The 24,010-nt window shown below is 38.5% G+C and overlaps 1 protein-coding gene across 2 annotated transcripts in view; it reads left to right on the plus strand.

Annotated features, from left to right (window-relative positions):
- Nucleotides 1–2,536: 2,536 nt before the first annotated feature.
- Nucleotides 2,537–24,010, plus strand: part of RUNDC3A (RUN domain containing 3A) — a 26,243-nt gene continuing 4,769 nt past the window's right edge. Inside the window, exons 1-10 of one of the 2 annotated variants that reach the window (XM_015832308.1) lie at nucleotides 2,537–2,643; nucleotides 7,849–7,973; nucleotides 9,667–9,800; nucleotides 12,458–12,543; nucleotides 18,389–18,478; nucleotides 18,912–18,992; nucleotides 19,618–19,783; nucleotides 21,615–21,772; nucleotides 21,998–22,135; nucleotides 23,650–23,756. In XM_015832308.1, coding sequence (XP_015687794.1) covers nucleotides 2,537–2,643; nucleotides 7,849–7,973; nucleotides 9,667–9,800; nucleotides 12,458–12,543; nucleotides 18,389–18,478; nucleotides 18,912–18,992; nucleotides 19,618–19,783; nucleotides 21,615–21,772; nucleotides 21,998–22,135; nucleotides 23,650–23,756 — 1,192 coding nt within the window. Of the gene's footprint in view, nucleotides 2,644–7,848; nucleotides 7,974–9,651; nucleotides 9,801–12,457; nucleotides 12,544–18,388; nucleotides 18,479–18,911; nucleotides 18,993–19,617; nucleotides 19,784–21,614; nucleotides 21,773–21,997; nucleotides 22,136–23,649; nucleotides 23,757–24,010 lie in introns of both variants that reach the window. The other variant, XM_015832306.1, reaches the window with a different exon arrangement.

The following is a 24,010-nucleotide window of genomic DNA, read 5'->3' on the forward strand; positions in this document are numbered from 1 at the left end:
TGGGTAAATGACCTTTTCACCCAAAGGTTCTGATTTTCAAAAGCAGGCAATATGTACAAAAGGTAGCTTTAAAGACTTGGGATATGTAAAGTGAGAGCACAGCAACTTCCATTATCTATCACTGTTAGCTCTGCTGTGTTAGGGCTGATGGGAGTTGGACTTCAGGGACCTACCAAGAACCAAATGTAGCCCACTGATTATTTACAAGATGCCTTATTAATGTTCTTTAATAATCTGAGAGTTCTCAGGGATTGTCTCTGCATTGGAACAACAGATGTGCATAAACAGTGGAGGAGCTGGAATGGATGGTAACAGTGAGAGTAGAAAATTTTAAAGTTTTCATCAACCTTTCTTAAGAAGTAGCCCACTCTTACTAATCTTTGGTTCAAGAGAGAGTTGGTCATGTTGTCAGGAGCATTTTTAATTTTATACGCCATAAATTAAAGTGTTCTTCAAGATGAACTGAGCCCTGGTGGATTCATGTCTTTATAGTTTCCTTGGCAACAAGAAAATAGTGTTGCCATTTTTCCAGGATGTTTCTCTCAACTGCCCAGTCTAACCTACAATTCTTATATCCCCAATATTTCCACAATTTGAGTTCGAACTAGATCTAATCCTGTTTAGCTTTTTGAGAACAATCAAGGTAAAAGTGAGCCAGAATGAGTGTGAAGTGGATGTGTATAATCAATATGATACAGAATCTTCTTTGTTTCATAGGTATTCCATAGAAGACAAGTACAGCACATAAGAAAATGAGAAAATATCTACTTCAGGATACAAAGTTTGAAAATCTTTACATAATCCGTTTCTGATTCCTCCAATTTTAGTGATCTCACATGCTGGGATAATAGATCCATAATCCAAACTGGCATAATTGCTGACAATTTGGGGTATTTCAATTCCTAGCCCATATGGAAGCATCATGTTGGGAAAGGTTGAAGTAATTTAGATATAGAGATAAAAATCTAATGTAAATTACTATTGTGTGTAATCTATGAAAATAAATAAATAAACTACAGTGAATATGATAATGAAGCCAGTTTGTCCCTCTGTGTCTACTAGCTGACAGCACTTATCCAACTTTACTTATCCCAGACACTAAGCAAGGTTAGCCTTGATTAGTATTGTTTAGGAACTCCAGAGTAGAAAGTAGACTGAGACGTTAAAAAAAAATCCTGGAAGAAGGCAGTGACAAACCACTTCTGTACCACTGCCAAGAAAACTGAATGGATGCAATCACTAGAAGTAGTCCTTGACCTGAGGATGTTTTTACTTATTTGCTTCCCAGAATTCTGACTCAACTTCAAAATTCAATGCATGGCAGCAGAAAGAGAGAGAGATTTTTCTAAAGAATTCAGCACAAGGTAATTAAGTCCAGCAACAGTGCTTCCCTTTGCAAGGAAGTTTGTGAGCAATCATTGGATGTTTTATAAGCTTCATACATTACTCCAGAATTATAGCACACTGTCCAACATGTCTATGCTCAAAAAAAGGTTGACTGAATATAAAGAAACTTATTTCCATGTTAGTGGGCATAGAATCACTAGCTTAGAAATGGAAACTTTTTATTCAAATATTGGCTTCAGTGCTGGATTCTGAAGACGAGCTGGTCAAGATTCTGACCTTCATTTACCTACTTTGAAAATGTGACAAAGCTGAATTTTATTCATGTGTTTAAATAATTTATATGGTCACCCTTCTCATAGCAGTGATTCTGAGCAGCTATACCAAGTTAAACTTAATGAATGGCCAACGTTCCTATGTTTTCTTTAAAATTCATAGCTTTATGTGTGTGCAAAACAATACAGTATGATTTCTTCAACTTTCACACTTCGTTTTTGCACGGTTGTCAATTTTATCCCATGTGAATCACTGCCAGGAGGAAAAAGTGTGGATTTATCCGTTTAACAACTTCGGTGAGAAAATATCTCAGTTTATGCTGATTTTAATTCTTGCAAAACTGAGATTGTTTGCAGTGAAAAATCGCAAACAAACCCAGCACAGTTCCTAAGTGCAGAAGACCTATGGCGGGAGAGCTCTGTGCACGGCTGAAATGTCTGCATAAAATGACTGGAAAGCACCGACACGGGAGGCGCCGCCTCTCCTCCTTCCCGTTCCTGGCTTCTCCGCCGGCGCCGACTGTTCCCATCCTCGGGCATCACGTCATTGGCAAAGGGGCTGGTTTCCTCTGTGGAGGAGGAGGAGGAGGAGGAGGACCCCGCTTTCCATCAGCACCAAGGAGAGCTCCTCCCGACCTTTTCCTCCCCTGTCGCCATTCGTCCGGCTTTTGCTGCTTTTTTCTCCGAGCCATCCAAGAAGGGGGCTGGAGCTAATTTGGGGAAGAGAGAGAGGAGGGAGATACTTCAGAACCATCCGCTCTTGGGGGAGGTTGACCCAACGCCTTGTTTTCTGGGGGAAAATAGGGAGAAGAGGAAGGGGGAGGGGAGGGGGTGGGGAGGAGGAGGAAGAGGACGAAGAGGAGGAGGAAGAGGTAGCAGTGACACCACACGGGCTATTGAGAGCATCTTTCCCCTGGATGGAATCACATTGTATCCGGTCCACCATGGCGCTGGGGTTGTCCTCCAAGAAAACCTCTTCCCGGAACATTTCAGTAGAAAGGAAAAACCTGATTACCGTCTGCAGGTAAGAGACTCTTTCATTGTGGGGGTGGGAGCGGGGGATGGAAGCAGACTGAATAAAAGGCTGTTCATGCATGCATGTTCCCTAAGATAAAGATGGGACGAAGGCCAGATTAGTGGGCAAGGTGGAAATGAAAGGTGCCATTTTTCAATATTTTAATTCTATGTTTAATTAAAAAAAATGAAAAAAAGAAGTCTGGAAATGGCAAAAGACTTATACAATGTTTCACACATATTTTACATAGGTAGTATGAATATTCAGTGCTATGGGGTAGGGGTAGAAAAGTTAAAAGGTGAAAATACTACATTGAGTGATAGAAAAAACAATCAGGGTGATTGGAATTCAAGAGATCTAAGACGGCAGGCTAGGTTTGGCAAACAAGCAAATTAAAAGTAAAAAAAAGGGGGGGAAACAAATATCAATGGTTGTGTAGACTCCCAAGGCACTAGACATTAACAGAAGATGGGCCATACTATTCATCACTTCACTCAGCACAGTCAATGGACATGTTAATTGGAAATGAAGTGAGGTTCAGTCCAGCACATCCTCCATTATGTTTTCAACATATCAAGTTATGGATTAGAAATTCAAAGTAATTGTGATTTCCAGAAATATATCCTTAATTAAATCTGTAGACTCCCACATGGCCAGTAGACTTAAGGAAAATACCATACATTATATTGGCCTAGCTATTTTCAGCCTTGAAAACCTTATTTTCATTCACAAAGCAATCAGTTAGCTGAGACAGTTTCAAATTGTCAGCTGGAATTGCAGCTCCAGTGCAAGGTGGAAAATTCTGGGAGGCAAGAGAAAGGCTATCTGTAATTCTCAGTTGTTATAGTGAATTGCTGCCCTTTAGAACCAAAAACATCAAAACTTGAATTTCATAAAGAAAAAAAGAAACAGGAAACAGAAAGTCACAGGGAGCCCTTTCAATATTGGAATCTCTTTTATATCATTCTTTTTCTCAAGGAAAGGAAGAAGCTCTTTTGGAAACAATGTTGACAGAAGAATGCTATGGGCATCCATTTAGGGAGATATGAAATCTGGGAAGTGACATCACTGTAGAGCAGTAGAAGGGACAGGAGGAGAAAAGGAGGAGGAGTGGGCAGCTGCTATAGCAACAATCTTCATTTTCAACAAAGGCATTGAGCAAAAGGTGGAAGAAGAAGAAAGAAGAAGAAGAAGAAGAAGAAGAAGAAGAAGAAGAAGAAGAAGAAGAAGAAGAAGAAGAAGAAGAAGAAGAAGAAGAAGAAGAAGAAGAAGAAGAAGAAGAAGAAGAAGAAGAAGAAGAAGAAGAAGAAGAAGAAGAAGAAGAAGAAACAACCTTCTAGTTTTTTCAACCTATATCACAATAGCATTGCTGAAGCAGGGAGAAGATGGTGCAGCTTTTGTTGGAAGGTTAATGTTTTTATTCAGATGGACTTGCTTAAAATAATAACAATAGAAAAAAAACAGTTTGGGAAATAAAAGCAGAGGAGACAATGGGCCTCTTCTATTAGAATGAAATCCATATATCAGACACCAAAGACTAGACGACCACTGCTTGTCTGTCAAAGTCAAACTACACAGAAAGAGGAATAAATGTGAACAACCATATCTTGGAATCAACCAAAGTTTCATGCCTCTTCCTTCCTGGGACTGGCCAGAATTTGATGGCCTGCCTCCAAAGCATTCTGTACCTTTTATTCAACACGGTGACCGGGAGATTGTGCCTTTTGTTTTTCCAAATGAAGTGAAGGAAGATCACCTTAACAGATTTATTTTTAGGATTGAATGGGTTTTCTTTTAATACAAAATTATTCTATTGTTTTTGGAAAGTTGGATGGAATGTTGATCATTCTAACTTTCTGAAAGGAGCAGAGGTGGAGAAGATGGAAAATGGGGAGCTAAAATGATGAGAACAGCTTTTTCCAGTCTGTTATCTTTCCAATATTTCCAGCCAGCACAATTGTTGACTAAAATATAAATCACAACCCATCTTTCTTAGACAAGCAAATATCAATAATCAGGGCTTTTAAATTTAGGAGGAGGAAATAAATTCTGGGTGATGGATGTAAATCAATATTATTCACACTGTTTTTAAATACAAGTATTCATGGTTTCCACTGAAGAAAAAAAATCTACAGGAAGCATATTTGTACACAAGCTTTTGCTGCTATTCTCTTTTTCTTAATTTATATAGTGCTTACATAAATTAGAAGAAAGAAAAAAGAGTAGATAATCTTGACTGATAAAATCCAAACATTATCAGCAAATATTTAAACTGGCCATAATTCCATTGAATTCAAAGAAGACCATCTTCTAGCTAGTTACACATAAGGCTAGTCTTATGCATAACTCTCTTTTTGTCCTTATGACAGACATATTTGATAACAAAAATACCACAGAAAGAATATTGGCATACAAAGTGTACTTTGGGGGGGGGAGAGGCTTTGTGGAGAATCTTGAACAGGTACTAATTATTTTTTCCTTACCTTTGGGAATCAATTCTGTGAAAAGGCTACATTCTGAATGTTTCATTAAGGAATGAGAAATTGTGATACTCATTAACATTATCTTCATTTTACTTTTTAAAATAAGTATATATGTTAAGAAACTTGATAAATACTCGAGTGATAAATTAATCAGCAACATTCAGAAAGGTACTCTCTGAGCATATTCAGCCAAACCACTGAAGATAAATTACAGGATTATGCTTCACTTACTTTGACATGATAATAATCTATATTCTGGATGACAAGATGCCTAGGAGTGGATAGATATCACTATCACTATCTAAGAGCATCTAACTACTTGCTATCTGAAGAATTTGGTCAGATAATCCTGGTGTTACTATTTTCAATCTTTAGGTAGTTCATAGAATGTAGAAGTTTAGAAATGGATAAAAACACTCATTGCTTTCTGGGCTGTGCAAATCTTTCATTATCAACCTGGAAAAAGATGAAGCTTCTTTAATATGAAAAGAGATGCTTCACACATATTTTCATATAATTTTAAAAGTTTAAACAGCTCCGATGCTTATTTTGAATCACTTACGTAAAACATATTTTCAATTAGCTTTCATTTCATGTTTTCATGGAACTTTCAGGAATATTTTTTCAGGAATTGCAGCCACAGCATAGGTAAGAGATCACGAAAAGCCAATTAAAATTTGCAAATTAAGTTGCAAAGGCTATGCAAAACAGGAAGAAAAGCAAATAGCAAGGGACATTCTGAATGAGTTTAATGCGGAATGCATCACAGGAAGCTAACTGTCAGTAGATCAAGTCATCTTTTATATTGCTTTGAATCAGGAGTCTTTATTGATTGATTGATCCTTATTAACTGCCAACTCCAATAGATTTTTCGGACATACCATTGTACACACCTGCTCCTTTCAAACTGGGTTGAACCAAAAAGCTTTTATAAGAGTTTTGGCCAATTAGGAGATCAGGTTAGCAACCAAATTGAATCCAAGGAATAATTGAAGGTGTGAAAATCAAGAAGAATGTTCAGTTTTCCAAAATTTTTGGGATTATCAATTGATATTAGCCTTTATTAGATAGAACTGACTAATTTCAGGTGCATATTTAATGGCCAAATACATTATTTTTATTACTAAGCATTTTGAGTTCCTCTTTGCTCGCCCAGAGTTCTAATTTTTTCCTGATATTTGCATTATTTTGCATGAACTTTTGATGAAAAGTCTACAACTTAGGCTTGATTGTCTAATTCATACTTGAATACCTAGTTAAGTAGCTGCAAAGTTTGTTTATTATTACACAATGCATTTAATGTTGTATAACATAAGCCGTTTGAGCATCAAACAGAAGCAAAATACATCAAAATACAATATACTTTAATTAAGCTATTACAGCAGAAGTTGTAAAATGCAGAAAAGTGAAACCCTAAGTAAAAGGTATGTTTCTCAGACCCCTGAAAGCTGAGGAATTCTTTATGTGACTGTTTGTACACAAACTTTGCTTTGCATTTAAAAGAGTTTACTTTTAACATATAGAGAAATAGAAATTATCTGCCCTAACAGAATTTTAATTATTATCATTCAGTGATATGGAAAAGTTTTCTGATTGGTGGAAAGCCAGCCTAGAGTGGTGATTCATGAAGAGATGCTATTGGTAGCCACTTCTGAGGATGAGTAATTTTTTAAGAGGGACCAATCACAGATGCTACATCTTACCCAGCATCCCGCAAAACTCAGAAAAAATATGGCCAGAGAAGCGAATCATACGGAAATGCAACAGCTACTCTATTAACAACTTAATGTGTATATGATACCAATATCCCAATATTAGTTTGCAACAGAGTGCTTAAGCAGTATTTATATACTTAGAGATATGGCTATAAGTCTCAACATATTTATGTCAGAAACTTTCAAGTATTGCTTAATGCACTGCTGCTTAAAGTTATTACTGGGTATAACAAATAATCCATTCAATAATTTTCCCAAAGCTGCTTGCTTGATAGCAGTACTATTGAAACATAATATATTTGCAAGAAATTCAGTAATTAAAAATGCATACCAGGAACACATTTAAATGATCATCTTTATGTTTGTTTTAAATAAGGATAGGTAGAAGTTGGACTAATCCAAATTGCCCTCATTTTACAGGAGAAAAACAATGAAACACATAATTATAGGGAAGCTTAGATTGGTCATCTGTTAAGGGTAAATTATTCCAATTTGGGAGGAGATGAGTTTCCGGTACCTGAAGTCTAACCTAGTGATCTATCTTTCCCCCATCTCATGTGCTTACATAGGCCAAGTTATCTTTCACTAATCTGAACAGCACTTCTACCCCTAGGATCCTCAATAGAAGTCTCCAGCTCTCCATTTCCTAAATAGCAGGATTTTTTATGACCAATGATTAAGGCAGATTTTTTTTTAAATGCAAAACTACATTTCATCACAGAATTCTGATTGTGGAAGACATGAATGATGTTTCTAAAAGCTGTATTTGCTGAGCAAGGAGCATGGGAACAACAGGCTATAATGAGTATTAGTGTACAGGCTCAAAGCTACCTCACTAAGGCTGAGCCCAAGCTTTCCGCTGCTACTTTTTGAGCAAAGAATCAGCCCATTGTGGAGAAGGAAGACTTTTGTCTTATGTTCATATTTTACAAAGAATTAGAAAAGCTGTACCAGGTGATTTGGCTTCTTTTTCTCATTTAATTCTGTTTATCTTTCCTTTTTTCATTCAATTGTAGATTTTCTGTGAAGACTTTATTGGAAAAATATACGATAGAACCCATTGATGACTCATCAGAGGAGTTTGTGAACTTTGCTGCAATTTTAGAGCATATACTCAGCCATCGTTTCAAAGGGGATCATGGTAAGTCAAATAAACTTATCTTGTGGATGAATAGGATGATGGTGGTGATGCTAATCTGCATCGCTGCAAATTTTATATGAGGAGCTAAGCAAAAACTGCCAAGCTTATGCCTGACTGCTTAGCCTATGCATGACTGATTCCTGCATAATGTTGAGGTAAAACAGAGAAATCTCCTTTCAGATTCCTTATGTATCCAACATAAGATCGGATAAAAAAAAAACATATAGAATAGAATCATAGAATGGAATTTGTAATGTTAAGTCTCCTGATGTCAATATATCTAATCTGAGATGTCCAAGACTGAGCTTAAGTATCTTTAAAAACCAGTGGCTTGATAAAACAGTGGTTGGTCTGCATACTTGTCATTATTACTCAGCATACAGTATAAACTAGAGATATGTCTCAGTGCAATATAGTATTTTATCCTACTGATTGGTAAACCGCTAACTCTGTTTACTTCAGGGTCACTCTTATCAATCCAATCCGTGATATAAATAAGAATTATTGCTTTCTTAAAGACTGAAGAAAATATGTTATTATGATTGTCAAGAGATAGCCATTGAATCTGATGGATGGATGAGTCTAAAAATATAAATGAAATCCTTCTGTATGAAACCAAAGGTTAATTTTATTCATAGTTCTGTGTCATATATAGATCACCATTAGAAGCAACCAGGAAGTTCTAATGGTTATCTTAGGGCCCCAAGTATTTAAGAGCTTAAGCAAAAAGACTAACTTCTGCAGTGATCCTTTAGCCAAGAGTATTTGTATTTCTGAATTATTATTAATTATTGTTATTTGTGTCCTACCTTTCAGTCCTCCCATGATAGTCAGTTTGGATAAGATGCTGAACTATAAATGAAGAAGCTAAATCCTTGTCCTCTGTTAGGCATAAAAGCTGGCTGGGTAACTTTGGCCCAGTCATTCTGGATAAGAGTGTTATGTACTCTATCCTGAATTGTACAAAATAAAAATAGGATATAAATGCTTAAAGGCAAATAAAAACAAATTTTTAAAGAACTAAAACTGTTCTATACACTTCTTTCTGCAAGGCAGTTGGTGGGAGCTTTGTAAAAGAGGAGAAAAAAGAACATCTGAGTAGGCTTCTATGATAGTTATCACCTGCCTTGTCCCCTTTCTCTTCCATGAGTCTTCCCAAGGGATGGCAGGCAGTAACTGTCTCATTGTGTATAATAACGGATGTGGGAATGACCATGTTTGCTGGTGCAACTTCAAAATCCACCTTCTAAATAATATCTGATATACAATTAGAGTTAAGTATATCTGACATTTATACAAAATGCTCATCCTAATTGTTATAATACTATATATGTGTTGTATTTTTAGCAATCAATCAAATTGTTTTGTGATTCCTGTTGTAGTTGATTGCTGTTTTTCAATATACTCTGAGATCTACCATTAAAGACAGACCTGTCTTCTGATGAACTCTGATAAAAGAAGTTAGTCAAAGTACTTTATATTCGTCATGGACTAGACTAGATATAGAAAGATTTAATACACTAGGGATGTTGAAGAAATGTGAATACATAAAAATGTTAATATGCTTCTATTATAGATTTAAGATTAGACTCCTTGGCAAGTAGCCACTAATAGATAGCCATTCATTATTGATCAGTATTGTCTGCACTACACTACAAGTCTTTCCCCTCCTTCCCTCCCTGCTTCCTCCTAGGTCCTGCCAGTTGGTTTAGCTCTGATGGACAACGTGGCTTCTGGGATTACATCCGCCTGGCATGCAACAAAGTCCCAAATAACTGCGTCAGTAGTATTGAAAACATGGAAAACATAAGTACCTCCAGAGCTAAGGTCAGAAGATCTCAGGGACCCAGGGAAGCCCTGTTGGGCCAGCTCTGGCATTACACATAGCTAAGGGGCCACTTCAGGCAAAATATGTTGGCAGTTGTGAGTGGCAGCCAGGTGTGTGAAGACAGAGCTGTTCATGCTATACAGCCTACACTAACTCTCCAAGCTAACATGTTGCCTTTTGACACTATGGAGGTTGCTATTCAATTGCCAGTTTATTTCTATATGTGGGATGGAGTTGGAAAGCATCTTAATTTTTACTTCACTTGACAAAATCCTTTGGGCCTGTCCTTGACCCAGCTCACCTTCCTTGCTGCTGTGCACCTGACTATATATGCAGATAGCAGAAGCAGGAAGAAAAGTAATAATGGTTTTAAAAATGATTTATCTATGCTGCATTCTCCAGGATGTACCAAAATTCGGTAGTCCATATTGTTGGTATACGTTGTGTTTCAGAAGATTGAAATGGAAATACTTGAACAGGAAAAAATACTCTTATTTCTTTCTAAAGTTGGACACATTACCTTCTCTTATGTTAATCCAATACTTATGCTTGATATTAGTCCTATCTTTCTAAATCATTTGACAATGTTGAATTGCTCACTCTTGATTACCAATTAAGTTAAAGATTCAGAGTTAAGTATCTTATTTTTCAAATTAAAGAGAGAGATAAAATTTTATTTTTTATTAATTTTAATAACCCATTGCTTTATTTGAATTTGTCTGGGGTCTTCTGTTATGTCTACATAACAGGTGAGTTGCCTGAATTTCTGTATGTTTCTAGTGGCTACTTGTGACTAATAGAAACACCTCTTTGTGTGAATTATCTTAATGAAAATCATGGGTTCAGATTCCCATGAGTCATTGAACACTCATCATGTCTGGAAACAAAGATGTGGTTGGCAGCATCTTTTCTGAGAATGATGTCTAAACTGTGGGATTTAGTTGTATTGATATGGAGAACTGATGAAGAATCTGCTTCCAGCTAAGGTAGAAATAGTAAGGCAATCATTAGTTCTTCTATGAGTTCTTTGTCATTTATATTTATTTATGGTAGAGCTACCATATCCTGTTGTAAGAAAATAGACTTAAAGGTTATGGCCTAAATGTTCTGTCATAATTGAGATTTCTGCCTAGGGCGTCCTCCAGGATTGCATATTGACACTCAGAAACATATGCTGGGAAGGGAAAGGTAGGAAAAGTCAACATAATGATTGCCATCCCATGCCCATGATCAAAGCACCACAGTGGCAGGGTCTTGACTATGCAGCATCCACCTTTTGAGTGCTTTTACTATTGTTGACATATACATAAATAGCACTCACATCCTACCCCTATGATAACCTTGGGCACTCCCAGTATTTTTTAAAATGGGGTAAACTGAGTCTCCCTTCCTTAGGCAGCACTGAGGTGTGAGGATAAACATGTTAGCTTTACTGCAACTCAACAAAAGAAAGATAAAAGGGCCTTTTTATATGCTGCAGAGCCTCCTGATCCCACACATCAGGCACAGCATGTGGGAAGAGAACAAAAAGCTCTCCAAAAACTTTTAAAAACTTTTGAAAATCACCAGATCAAGAAAGAGGAACCCATTTGTTCTCTTTTCCTACATTCCCTGCTAAAAGAGTAGGTGGCTGAGAATGGAGAGATCTCTTCTTTTCCCCCTCTCAGTTCTATTTGTTCTCAGTCTTATTTCTGAGTGGGCCTGTGGTAAGATCAAGAGCTGGATCTCCTTCTCCTTCTCCTTCTCCTTCTCCTTCTCCTTCTCCTTCTCCTTCTCCTTCTCCTCCTCCTCCTCCTCCTCCTTCTCCTTCTCCTCCTTCACAGGTCAGCTATCTTCTTTGTGCAGTCAATCTGCATACCAGCATTCTGGGGAAATGATGGAGAAAAGGCCATGGCTTTCTGAAATTTCTTTCTGTGGCTGCAGGTCCATTTGAGAAAAAGCTGGGTGGGAGGAGGAGAGAAAAGAACCTATCAATTTAAATATAACTTGTCAGAAAGTGAATTCTATAAAAACAGGAAAATTACACTTACTTATGACAATTGGGACCAAAATTTCCATTGCTAAGCAATATAGTCATTAAGTGATTTGTGCCCAATTTTATGACTTCTTTTGCTGTGGTTAAAGGAATCTGGCTTCTACCATTGACTTTGCTTGTCAAAAGCTGCGTGGGAAGGTCGTAAATGGCAATCACATGACTTCAGGACACTGATATCAGTGTGTGTTTGTGTGTGTGTGTGTGTGTGTGTAAGTTGCCAAGTGCCCAAATTTTAATCATGTGACTATAAAGATGCTGTGATGATGCTATGATGGTCATAAGCATGAGGATTGGTTGTAACTCACATCTTTCAGCACCGTCACAACTTTCAATGGTCATTAAACAAATGGTCATAAGTTGAGGACTATCTAGAAGGCAAAAACTTTGGAGAGGATAAGACATTCTGATTTTCTAAAACATATGTATTAGGAAACAGCAGTGGTTTAAGTTACTTAATGTCACAATGGGAACCTTCACTTGGTTGTCATCCAGTTTTCCTTAGATTTTTTCCTCACTATCTTTACTTCGTGTACAGATTCAGGTTGAACTAGATATAAATCTGTACATTTATTATGAACAACTTTTATAGTGCTGCCTATTGTAGCAAACTTTCTGTTTTAGGGCCGGGCGTGGATTCGTGTGGCCCTGATGGAGAAGCGCATGTCTGAGTATATTGCTACAGCACTGCGGGATACCAGAACAACCAGGTAAGAACGTCTGTGCTTGTATCAAATAGCCATACCCCCTTTTCCTTTCCTTTTCCTGATCAAGCAGGCCTGGAGTCCCACTTTCTAGTTACTTTCCCAAGCAAAATTACAACTATATAAAGGAGCTCATATAGGCTCACATATCTTATCAAATAGGAAGGAAAAAAGTGTCCGTGCTAATAAATGTAAACACAGTGTAAACTTAAGATACATGTAATTAGACACTGCAGAATTTTAAAAAGTGGATTCCCATTTGGAAATCTTGTACTCAGTATTGTTGAAAGAAAAATCTTCATCAGGGTCCAGTCCAAGCTGGGAATAAACAAAATGGAGACTGTTTTAGAAAGAAGGTTGAAATTTATTGAAGATGAGAGCCAGACAGAAAGATGGCTCTGGGAAAAACTGACCACATGTTGCTGGGAGTGGAGGGTTTTTATACCTTCTGGGGGCTCTTGAGGTTGTTTCCTGTTCCTGTTTGAGGCTTTGTATATCCTCTGTCATGTACTTTGACCTGAGTCTGAGTATGCCCTTTTGGTATTGGTGAATTAATCCTATTATGTCCCCAAAGGTCATGTCTTTTAGAGTTTGGGTGGGGTGTGTAGATTTTAGGGGTCTTTGTCTTCCTAATCTCATCAGCTTCTAACTTCCTGGCTCCAACCCTCCTGAAGAGGATTATCACATCTGCATTTCTAAAAGCTGGCCTCTGCCTAGTTTCTGCTTGGGGCTATTTAAAAAAACTGGGCTTGCTTTTCTGCCTTTGGGGGAATATATATTCTGTCTTTTTAATATTCCTCAAAATATTTCCTTCTCTGGGTGACCTCCCACAATCCCCTCTTTGTGGGTAACACACTTTTACTAGCACAAGATTAAAATGTGATCTGGTCAGGGAGACTTGATGGGCACATCTATGGAGCTCCAGGATGTAGGAAAACAAGCTTTTAAACTGTTAATGCAAAAAAAGGGGGAAGACACTAATAGAGGCAGCAGAAAAAGATCCCCGCATTGACTCCCAAAAAGGGGAAGCGTTTCAACCATGAAGATCTAAAAGTCAGGGCAAATGTTCTGTTAGGCGGAAAATTTTTTTTATAGTGTCCAATATTCTGTACCAATTATTTTCAAATGTTGGATGTCACTTTGAGCTTCCAGTCAGGTTTGCACATTCCTCAAAACTACTCACAGCCATGTTTGCCTCAGTACATAACCACTGGCTGCCCATTTTCAAGGATTGTTTCCTGCCTTAGCTCGTAGTTCAGTGCATCCAGGTTTGTGATGTCCAATTGAGGTTAGCCAGTGTGCACACCAGTCTATTAATTTTTCTTAAATTGTACATAGTGAGCCCTAGGACTCCCACTCTGAGTCCACCAGTGCAACATATTCAGAGCTTGGTTTGGAGATCTCTTTCCTGCTACCTCCTCAGTGAGAGCATATGAATTGCAAATCGCCTGAGGGGGCCTGGTTCCCTCCCCCTTGGAATTTACAGGAAGTTGTGCATGCAAAGCTTTAATGCCACAGAGCAAGAATCAGGCTGGAGCTTTATGAAGCTAGGTGAAGGGGATAGACTCAGTGTGATTTTGAATGGTGTGTGTGCATTTGTGCATGTAGCTACTCATACAAAACAGGCAATACAAGCAATACAAGCATCCTGGACAAATTTTCCCTCCCACCAGACAGAAGTCCAAGGTGTTCAGTACTTGTTGTGCCAACCATTCCCAAATGCCATCCCTCCATAAATACATTCAAATGGCTTATTACAGTACAAATGAGACAAGAAAGAAAACCTTACAATGAATTTCCACCCTCCTCCATAGTCTTTCCTTGTTGTCTTCTGAGGCTTCACATGGGGGCCAATGGCTCCAGGACTCCTTCCTTCCTCTGCAGCTTTCGCAGGCATCTGGGGGGATGGTAGGACTTGGGAAAATCTGTTTTACTATCTGGTTGCATGGTGGCTTTCTAGTGGATGGCTGGATTCAAACCCAATTCTCTGGCTCAAATGGGATGGAGGCAGCATCTGGGTCAGTGTGCTGTGCTTCCAAAGGTTGTGGGGGGTCATCTGTGCAGGGCTGAAAGACATGAGAACAAGGTCTCCTCTCCCCTTTCTGGGGATCATACAAAGGAATGGAAAACAGAAGATAAGAAATGGAGAAGTAGATGGGGGAAGAGTAGCTTGCAGGCAGCGTTTGAAAAGACATTACTGCAGTTGTTAGAAACAGATAAGCAAACAAAATGGGGACACCACAGATGAGGGCAAAAGAGAGGCTGGATTTTGGTAAGAGAACAAAAAATGAAAGGTCTCACTTCTGAAATTGAACATTTGCAACATGTTAAAGAGGACTTAAGGACCTGCAACTTGAAAATGCTGGGCAGCTTGAGAATGCTGAAAGCTCCAAATAATTTTAAAAGCCTAATATTTTAAAGTGTGCAATTTGCCAGGGGCAGGAGAGTCTACCTTTTATATCTGTTTTCAAAATATTTAAACATCATGACAGCATTTTTCCCAGCATTACCAATGCACAATTTAGATAAAAATACCACATTAGAGATTGAAAATAAATGCTTATGTGTTCCAGGATTAGTTCCATAGTAGTTTCACTGATTAGTGATAGGATAAGAAAAGTAACTTAACAAGAAGATTATTTCCCTACACAAGCAAACTTGAGCGCATGAGGCTCTTGTAGCTAGACACACCTTATGTTTCAGGAAAAGGATAGACAGATAAAACCCATTTACAACATGTACAGAAAATGCACAAATACAACTTGTTCCTCTAAATAAGCTTAAAATATTCCCTGCTGACAAGGGAAGGCAAAAGAGAACTCAATTCTCTTCACTTCACTCTATTTTGTTGGCCAGACAGAATAAGAGTGAAAGTATTTTTCTTTTGATGGCTTATTTTAAGCAAAATTTTTAGCAGAATTTTAAAATTCTTTTCTCGTTGAATTAGAGTAACCCAACAGTTACATTTTCTTCACACACAAAGACTTTAACACATACACACACACCCATAGACAAGGAAAAGAGAACAGAAAAAGAAACAGAACTCTTAGTTTTACACATCCTGGTCATTCTCACCATAAATCTCAGTTAGCTCAAATTAGGGAAGGCACAAATCTTAAATATATCACGTGGTTGCATAGAAAGAGAGAGAGAGAGAGAGAAAATCATTGTTCCTATATTTTAATTTCCTTTTCCTTTAAGTACCTTTATTTAGCCAATTTGGTTTTTCCTGCTTCATCCCTGAGCAGAGTCCATTCCTGCATAACTTGCATGCATACTTCTTACTCATTCCCACCTGGGCAGGCAATTTGTCCTGGCCCCAGGCATCCATTAGCCTCCTTAAAGGAGACCTTGATGGGATCCTAGATCCTGAGCTTCCCATGCTCTTTCCCACCATCTGCAATGAAACTACAAGGCTTTCTCCTTGGTCCCTCACAACCTGCGGAATACCCTGCCCATGAAATACACCGCCCCAACAGGTGGAGGTACCTTCCAACCTGTAGTATCCCTTCTGTTTTTCAGACAAATAGCCTGGGAGGACTCTGTCCACTGTGATTTCAGAGTACCTCCTTTTTAGAATAGGGCTCTGCTCAGTGATTCTTAGCTAATTGCCCAAATCCAGTTCTCTCACTTACTTTTCCATTCCATTTAAACACAGCCTATCCCTTTTCCCTAACAAAAGGTTCTGTGCTCTGGCCAAACCCCCATGCTTTCCAGAGTCTGTCACTTGAACAGATCCTTTCTGTGGTTAGGAAAGGCCAGAGACAGCAAAATCCAACTGTGATTGGGGAAAAGATCTTCTCAGTCACACATACAGATATACACACATTTCCCTCAATCCCCTGGGCTTTAAAATTAAAATTTAGAGGTACTCATCTTCTTTCCAAAGCAGCCTTTGAGCTCAAACTGAAAACTCCCTTTACTACCCTTGCTCCAAATGGCCAGGGCCTGGGAAACCCATCCACAGACACAAGGGGTCTGCTGCCGCCAAGATGGGACTTATCAGTCTCAGTCCATTGGAGTCCCATCTGGGTCGCCAAATTGTTGAGAGAAAAATCTTCATCAGGGTCCAGTCCAAGCTGGGAATAAATAAAATGCAGACTGCTTTAGAAAGAAGGTTGGAGTTTATTGAAGAGGAGAGCCAGACAGAAAGATGGCTCTGGGAAAAACTGACCACATGTAGCAGGAAGTGGTGAGTTTTTATTCCTTCTGGGACTCTTGAGGTTGTTTCCTGTTCCTGTTTGAGGCTTTATATTTCCTGTGTCGTGTACTTTGACCTGAGTCTGAGTGTGCCCTTTTGGTATTGGTGCGTTAATCCTATTATGTCTCCTGTCCTTAGAATTTGGGTGGCGGTATGTAGATTTTAGGTGTCTTCATCTTCCTAATAGCTTCCTGGCTCCAACCTTCCTGAATGGATTATTGCATCTGAATTTCTAAAAGCTGGCCTAAAAGTTTCTGCTTGAGGAGAGGGGCTGGGGCTGGTTTGTCTTTTTTTAAGATCTTCTCCATTATTCCTTTGGGGAAATATATTCTGCTTTTTTAATATTCTTCAAAATATTTTTTTCTCTGGATTCTTCCCACAGTATATAATGACTCTGCTGTTGTTTTTCTTCTTCAATATATAGTAGTCATAAATTAGTTTGTATTCTGCAAGTGCAAGACAATTACTCTCAGCTCTTGCTGGAAATCTGTGCATCTAAAATTCTAAGCCTAAATGTGCAAGAAGCTCTTATAGTGAAATATCTGGCACTAGCCCAATTTTTGATGCTGACCTCACATAGAGAGAAAGCTGTACCTAATGCTTTGCCTCTACGATGCAAAAATGCCTCATATTCATACTGTTGGCTAAGTGGGTTTAAATGTATTATACACATCAGAAGTTTTGGATGGCTTAGAAGTATCTTGATGCTGTCTGGTGGGATTGGACTTGAGGAAGTCAATGAGCCTGTAAACATCTCTTGGTGTCTTTCAAGCTCCTACCTGATCTAAGTTTTTAGTCTTTTGATTGCAGTTGGCAGGCTGCAGAGGAAAGCATCTGTCTTTAGCTTAATTTTTAAGAACATGTCTAGGAACCCAAATTATCCCCATATGCTTTTCCTGAAATATAAAATAGCTGTGGCCAAAGGAGTTGGTTAAGAAGTACCCGACTATCCAGAAAAAGAACAAAAGTAAGCAAGAGTTGTCAGAAGCCTCCTGTGAAAAGAAGGATGGAGGCAATGGCAGGCATTATTTCAGTAAAGTATTATTTTATAAATAGTTTTGACATGGGATGACCTATCTGTCTGTATGCATTGTGTGTATTCCTTTCTGCTCTAAGGAAGAAGGATGTAAATGTACCTATTTTGTTTTTTTCCATATTTGTAATACAGGTAGTCCTTGACTTCCAAAAGTTCATTTAATGACTATTCGAACTTACAACAGCACTGCAAAAAATGACATATATCCATTTTTCATACTTATAACCATTGCAGCAGCCACATGGTCACATGATCAAAATTTAGATGCTTGGCAACTGTCTCATACTTATGACGGTGCTGTGTCCTGGAATCATGTGATCCCCTTTTGCAAACTTCCAACAAGCAAAGACAACGGGGAAGCCATACTCACTTAACAACCATGTTACTAATTTATCATCTGCTGTGATTAGCTTAATACCGGTGACAAGAAAGCTCGTAAAATGGGGCAACTTAACAACTGTCACACTTTGCAACAGAAATTTTGGGCTCAGGTGTGATCTGAGTTGAGGACTACCTGTAATAGCACAGTGGGAGATAACAATTCCCGTATCTTTTTCCATATTTGTCCCCATTTAATCAACAAGCCTCTCTCTTCCTCACCTCTCCCTCTAAAGGAGATTTTACGATGATGGAGCAATAATGCTGCGAGAAGAATCAACTGTCCTTACAGGAATGCTGATTGGCCTCAGTGCTATAGACTTCAGGTACATTGATGCCCCCTATTTTAATCATTTTTGTCTGGATAAGCACTGTTAACTTTAAGTAAGTATTGTGCCTTCCATGATATACCCTTTGAATGAACTATATTTTATTCCCTTTGCACATTAAATTAAATGAACGATATTGTGGTATGCGTGTGCCCAAATGACATTAGAACTGTGATACAGCCCTAAGCTATCTATAGCAGAGATTCCCAACCTATTGGGCACCAGGGACCAGTTCCAGGGAGAGAGGTTTTTCTGTGGCCTGGAGGGTGTGTGGTTTTGTGTGCTGCCTGCATCTTGTGGATGGGGCTCTGCTTGTTTGTGCAGACTGGTTGCTGGCATGCCATGGCCCAGTACTGGTCCATCTACAGTATAAGTGCTCCAAAGACAGGGATCTTTAAATAACTTAATCCAATTTTGATTTGTTTTACAGTTTCTGCCTGAAAGGGGAAATTATGGATGGTAAGACACCAGTGGTTATCGACTATACTCCATATCTGAAGTTTACACAGAGGTAACGGGTTTTCCTAATGTTGCCTTGTGTCATTAGAATTAGGCTATAAAGCAGAAGGTTCTCCAAGGCTAATAATGTATGCTTGATTGTTCAAAGTTCAAGATATGCATGTTTAATTTAAAGGGGAGCCTTCCGTTAAAAAAAAAAAAAAGTAAGAACACATTCTAAACTGGGACTGACTCCACGTGTAATATAGAATTGTGTCATCATCATCACCACCACCAATAGAGAAGGTCCTGAGTATGGTCCCTTTTGACCATAAATTTGCATAGGATGAGAGGGAACAAATTATAAATGCCCCTGCATATTAACAACAACAAAACTTTCCTGTGAACATAAAAAAACAACACAACAGATAGACATATTAACGTTCTTTTTGGTGGTTAATTTTTTAATGGGAGTTTTCAGAATGGTATTCTTGGGACTTGAAATGATTAGATATATCTATGTAGGCCGGGTATGCAAGATATTCTTTGAAAAAAACCTGTAGAAACCCCTCAAGGCATTCTTATTAGGATCACTAAAATATAGTGCTGCTGTTTGTAAACTTGAAATGGAAGACTCTAGCATGCAATTATGCATCCCATTTCAGTCACTTTTTTGCAGTAAACTTCAATCTCTCTAGTTATGATTACCTAAGTGATGAAGAGGAGCGGCACAGCCTGGAGAGCAGTACCAGTGAAGAGAGCTCTCCTGACCATCCGTACCTACCCTTAGTGACTGCAGAAGACAGCTGGTACATTAAATGGCGCAAGATAGAGCAGAAGTTTCGCATCGTCTATGCACAAAAGGTACCTGGAGTTCAAGCGTGAGCATAAGACCCTGAGGGCCAAACCTACACCTGTCATAAAAGCAAGATGTCTCAAAAGGCGTGGAAATGTTCACAGTTGCACATCTGAGATTGGAGTGAGATTTAGAAATAGTGCTCCAACCTAAGAGAGAGAGAAAACTGAGATAAAGGAGCCCCTCCTGTGCTCCACAGAACGTCTAAAATCAGCTGTTTTTGAAATTAGGAAAAAAAACAACAAAGATTGATTTTCCAGGAGGAGCTGGGAATTTAATAGGTCTAAATAAAACTTCCATGGGAAAGGCATGGAGAGGGATTTCTACATGAGTGCAGCACAAGGAAAATCTTTGCTCTTAAGATATTATTTGTATTGGGGAAGAAACTTCCCATTGAGAAAAGTCAGATTCAGGGTTTTTCCTCTAAATTGGTGACTTCAAGTATATTGGATGACAGGCAGTGTTTGGTGACAGTAAAAATTGTAGCCCAATATGATTGAAGATTATCAGATTACAGGAAAGTTAGCAATAGGCTAAGATAGCATCTGTTCAGAATCTGTTACCAATTCAGGAGTTAATTATATTGAATTGTATATTTACCTTACCAAAGAGACAATTCTTAATATATGTTTGGTTTCCTCCTCCTCCTCCTCCTCCCCCTCCTCCTCCTCCTCTCAAGGAATACATCCAAGGAACAACAGGTTATTTATTTATTTATTTTGAAAATTTGTATCGCCGCCTACTCACACATGGCAACTCATGGTGACTTACATCAATATAAAACACCTTACAAAAAAATAAAATAACAAGAGGAAAAATAAAATAATAAACCCCCACCTTCCCCACCCCAGCGACAGCACACATTAAACTAGCTATTTGCTGGGGTCTATCGTGCTCTGGGTTCCCCAGGACTTCAGCGCCTTCCGGAAGAGTGCTGAAGTGGAGGCCAGTCTAATCTCTGAGGGAATGATGTTCCAGAGAGAGGGAGCCACCAAGGAAAAGAGCCGCAACATTCCTTGCCTCCCCGTTCTAGTGCATTGGGTAGATATGACAATCAGCACCTTGAATTGCACCAGGAAGCAAATGGACAACCAATGCAGCTCCTGCAGGAGAGGTGTCACATGTGCACACTGTACAAAAACATGTGGGCTGCTGCATTTTGTACCAACTGAAGCTTCCGGATGCTCTTCAGGGACAGCCCCATGTAGAGGGCATTGCAATAGTCAAGACGGGAGGTGACTAAGGCACAAGTGACTGTTATGGAAGGCTGTTCTAAACTATTGATTATAATTAACTCCACAAAATACTTTTTGCCAGGCTTTAAATCATTTCACAGCTCCTGCTGCTATGTCCTAAAGCCACACGACTTTGGATTACATGCTAAAGAAATCCCTCAGAAGTCCTTCTTTATGCTTCCCTTTGTCAAAAACACAACTGGGAACTGGGAACACGTCTTCTGCATTGTGGTCACCTCAGCTTTGAAATACCCTTTTCAAGGATTGCCTGGTATAGAAAACATCTTTTGGTGCAATATTTTGGCTTAATCTGCTTTCTAAAGACTTACTTATACTTATTAAGACTTTTAGCCACCTGTTGGTTTATTGGTACTAGTTATGATATGCTAGAGATTTCAGGCCTGATACAACTTTTGAAGGTTATTAAATCAGTAGTCTAAAAAGGAGATTAGCAGATCATGGACAATAGTTATTTTTTAATTCTTGCTTGCTGGCTGTTTTTGCAGAGTTTACTCCAAAAATCCAATAATTTTATGCCAATTTCATTGTACTACTGCATAGGAATTAATTTTTCTCCCTTCCCCCCTCATTTGCTGTCTCCCAGGGCTATCTAGAAGAGCTAGTTCGGTTGAGAGAGTCACAACTCAAGGATCTGGAGGCAGAAAACAAACGCCTGAAGTTAAGGCTGGAAGAGGTGAAGGTGCAGAATCAGTTAGAGAAACGGGAGTTGGAAGGGATCATCCTGGAACTGCAAGAGCAGCTGTAAGTAGGATACAACCCTGCATACTCTCCTTGCCAGTAATAAGCAGGCCCAAATGGAATCAATTTTCCCTTTGTCCTATGAGACGGGGTCTAGGTTTGTTAAAGCTGGATCCTGTGTCACGTGGGAGGATGGACACCGTGCTGTTCTTTGGTTCCTTGCCTTAAGCTGACAGGTTGCATTCCCTCCTCCTTGATCAGATTTCCCTCCTCCTGCTCTGCCCTCAGGACGGGCCTCATTCCTTCAGACAACAGCCAGTTTACCCAGCTCTCCAAGGATATGGCTGCACCCTTGGTGAACCAATGGCCGTCTTTGGGGATTCTGAACGGTAATGAAAATCATGCAGAAGCCAAGATATTCAGGAGGTCAGTGTGTGTCTAAAAGATGTACCTTTTTCTCTAAGATCTCTTGTAGCCTCGACATATTTGCTGGAAATCGGTGATGCATGTTTCCTCCATTCCAAGGCAAGAAAAATATAGCATAAGTTTTACACATTTCAGTAAATTTAAAATTCATGGAAAATAATTTAATCTTTTCCACAGTTTCCATTTTTATCCCTGACTTGCTTATCATATGCCCCCACAACTAGCGTAGCATCTTTCCACTAAAATATTGCCTATCTTTGTTCCACATCTAATTCTCTATTTGCTCAGTCTAAATCAACATAATTGAACCATAATAAATCTCTTCTAACTTTTTTCTGGGTTCATCTTGCTAAAATAGCCATTCTGTTTTTAAACAAAAGCAGAAAATTGATTCTTTTTCAGAATGAAAGCATCAAACTTTGATGTTCTTGGAAAAGTATTAAGAACACCACCATAAAGAACATCTCTTTATTATCTTTTATCCATGGAAACTGGTTTGTTTTGGCAGTCCTGCCACATGAAGAAATAGGCACAAAAGTTCCTATACACTGTTTACAGATGCTACAAAAGCACCAAGCTTGTTAGCTGTCTTGACCATATTGGCACATTAGTATGAATTATTCCACATTGACAAAATTTTGTAATCATTCAGTATTAGAATTGGCTGAGCAAAAGAAGGGTGATTTCAAGAACAAAAAGAAGAGAATCAATGGAGAACAATATTCAAGGATTATCCAAAGCATCTGGGCCTGAATTAAAAATAAAAAAGCAAAATAAATTTGAGCTACATTAATATTTGGATGGAAATAATCTGTAAATCCCAGATTATATACTAAATGGGACAAAAATAAAACATGCCAGAGGTGGACAATTACAAACCATAGTTGTATTGTGGCTAAAAATGTCACTGAAAGTCTGCCTGAAAAACAGTCTATCTGACTTCAGTAGTTTCCTTGTTTTTAAGATGTGCCTCCTCTACACATCAGAATTATATAGTCATGGGATATTTTTCTGGCAGCCTGCTCAAGTCTTTCTATATCAAGTCTTCCCAGGGGTACCTTTGGAATTATGAAACCAAATTACCATATGAGCACTTTAAACGTGGTTCATGTGATGGGCATGACCAAGGTTAATTATAAACCACCTACTAAAAAAAAATAAATCAAAGTGAAGATGCTTCCAGGATGCCTTCTGACGTTTATCTTCCTTTTTTTCCCCTGGACATATGGTTACTTTCAAACAAAGTAATGGTTTGTAGCCATTCACTATTTCTATCATTTAGAAATGCCTCTGGGCCTATGTAGAGCCTAGATGGAAAAATATATTGTATTTTGAGATTGATGTGTTGTTTTATAGCATCCATTTTTTATAATTAGATTTTTTTTTAAATGAAGCTAAGTAGGACAGAGGAGCTGGCAGATTTCAACAGTTATCATCAGAATACCACACTGGAAATGTACATGTTCTGGGAACTAGTTCAGAAATGTCTCCTAATTCTTTCTTCTTTTTCCCAGGCATAGCTTCATGAGCACAGATCAACTTTCCACAGAAATAAGCTTGAGTTCTGATTCACAACGGATGGGTGAAGGAAAACATGAAGGGGAACCTTGGGGACCACTGGGTAAGAGTTTGCATGGTCTTGGGAAATATCTGTGACTGGAGTTGTTAATGGTTAATGGTTAATGGTTAATTTAATTTGTATACCGCCCTTCTCCCGTAGGACTCAGGGCGGTTCACAGCATATTAAAAACACAAATACAATATACAGGATACAAAAAAAAAATCATACAAAAATACACAAAATAACCCCACTAAAACCTAATTAAAAGCCAAATATTGATTGCTGTGTTCCCATTAAAATTACTTTTTAAAAAC

The sequence above is a fragment of the Protobothrops mucrosquamatus genome, unplaced genomic scaffold (assembly GCF_001527695.2).
Source record: "Protobothrops mucrosquamatus isolate PMUCROS unplaced genomic scaffold, P.Mucros_1.0 scaffold1, whole genome shotgun sequence".
NCBI lineage: Eukaryota > Metazoa > Chordata > Lepidosauria > Squamata > Viperidae > Protobothrops > Protobothrops mucrosquamatus.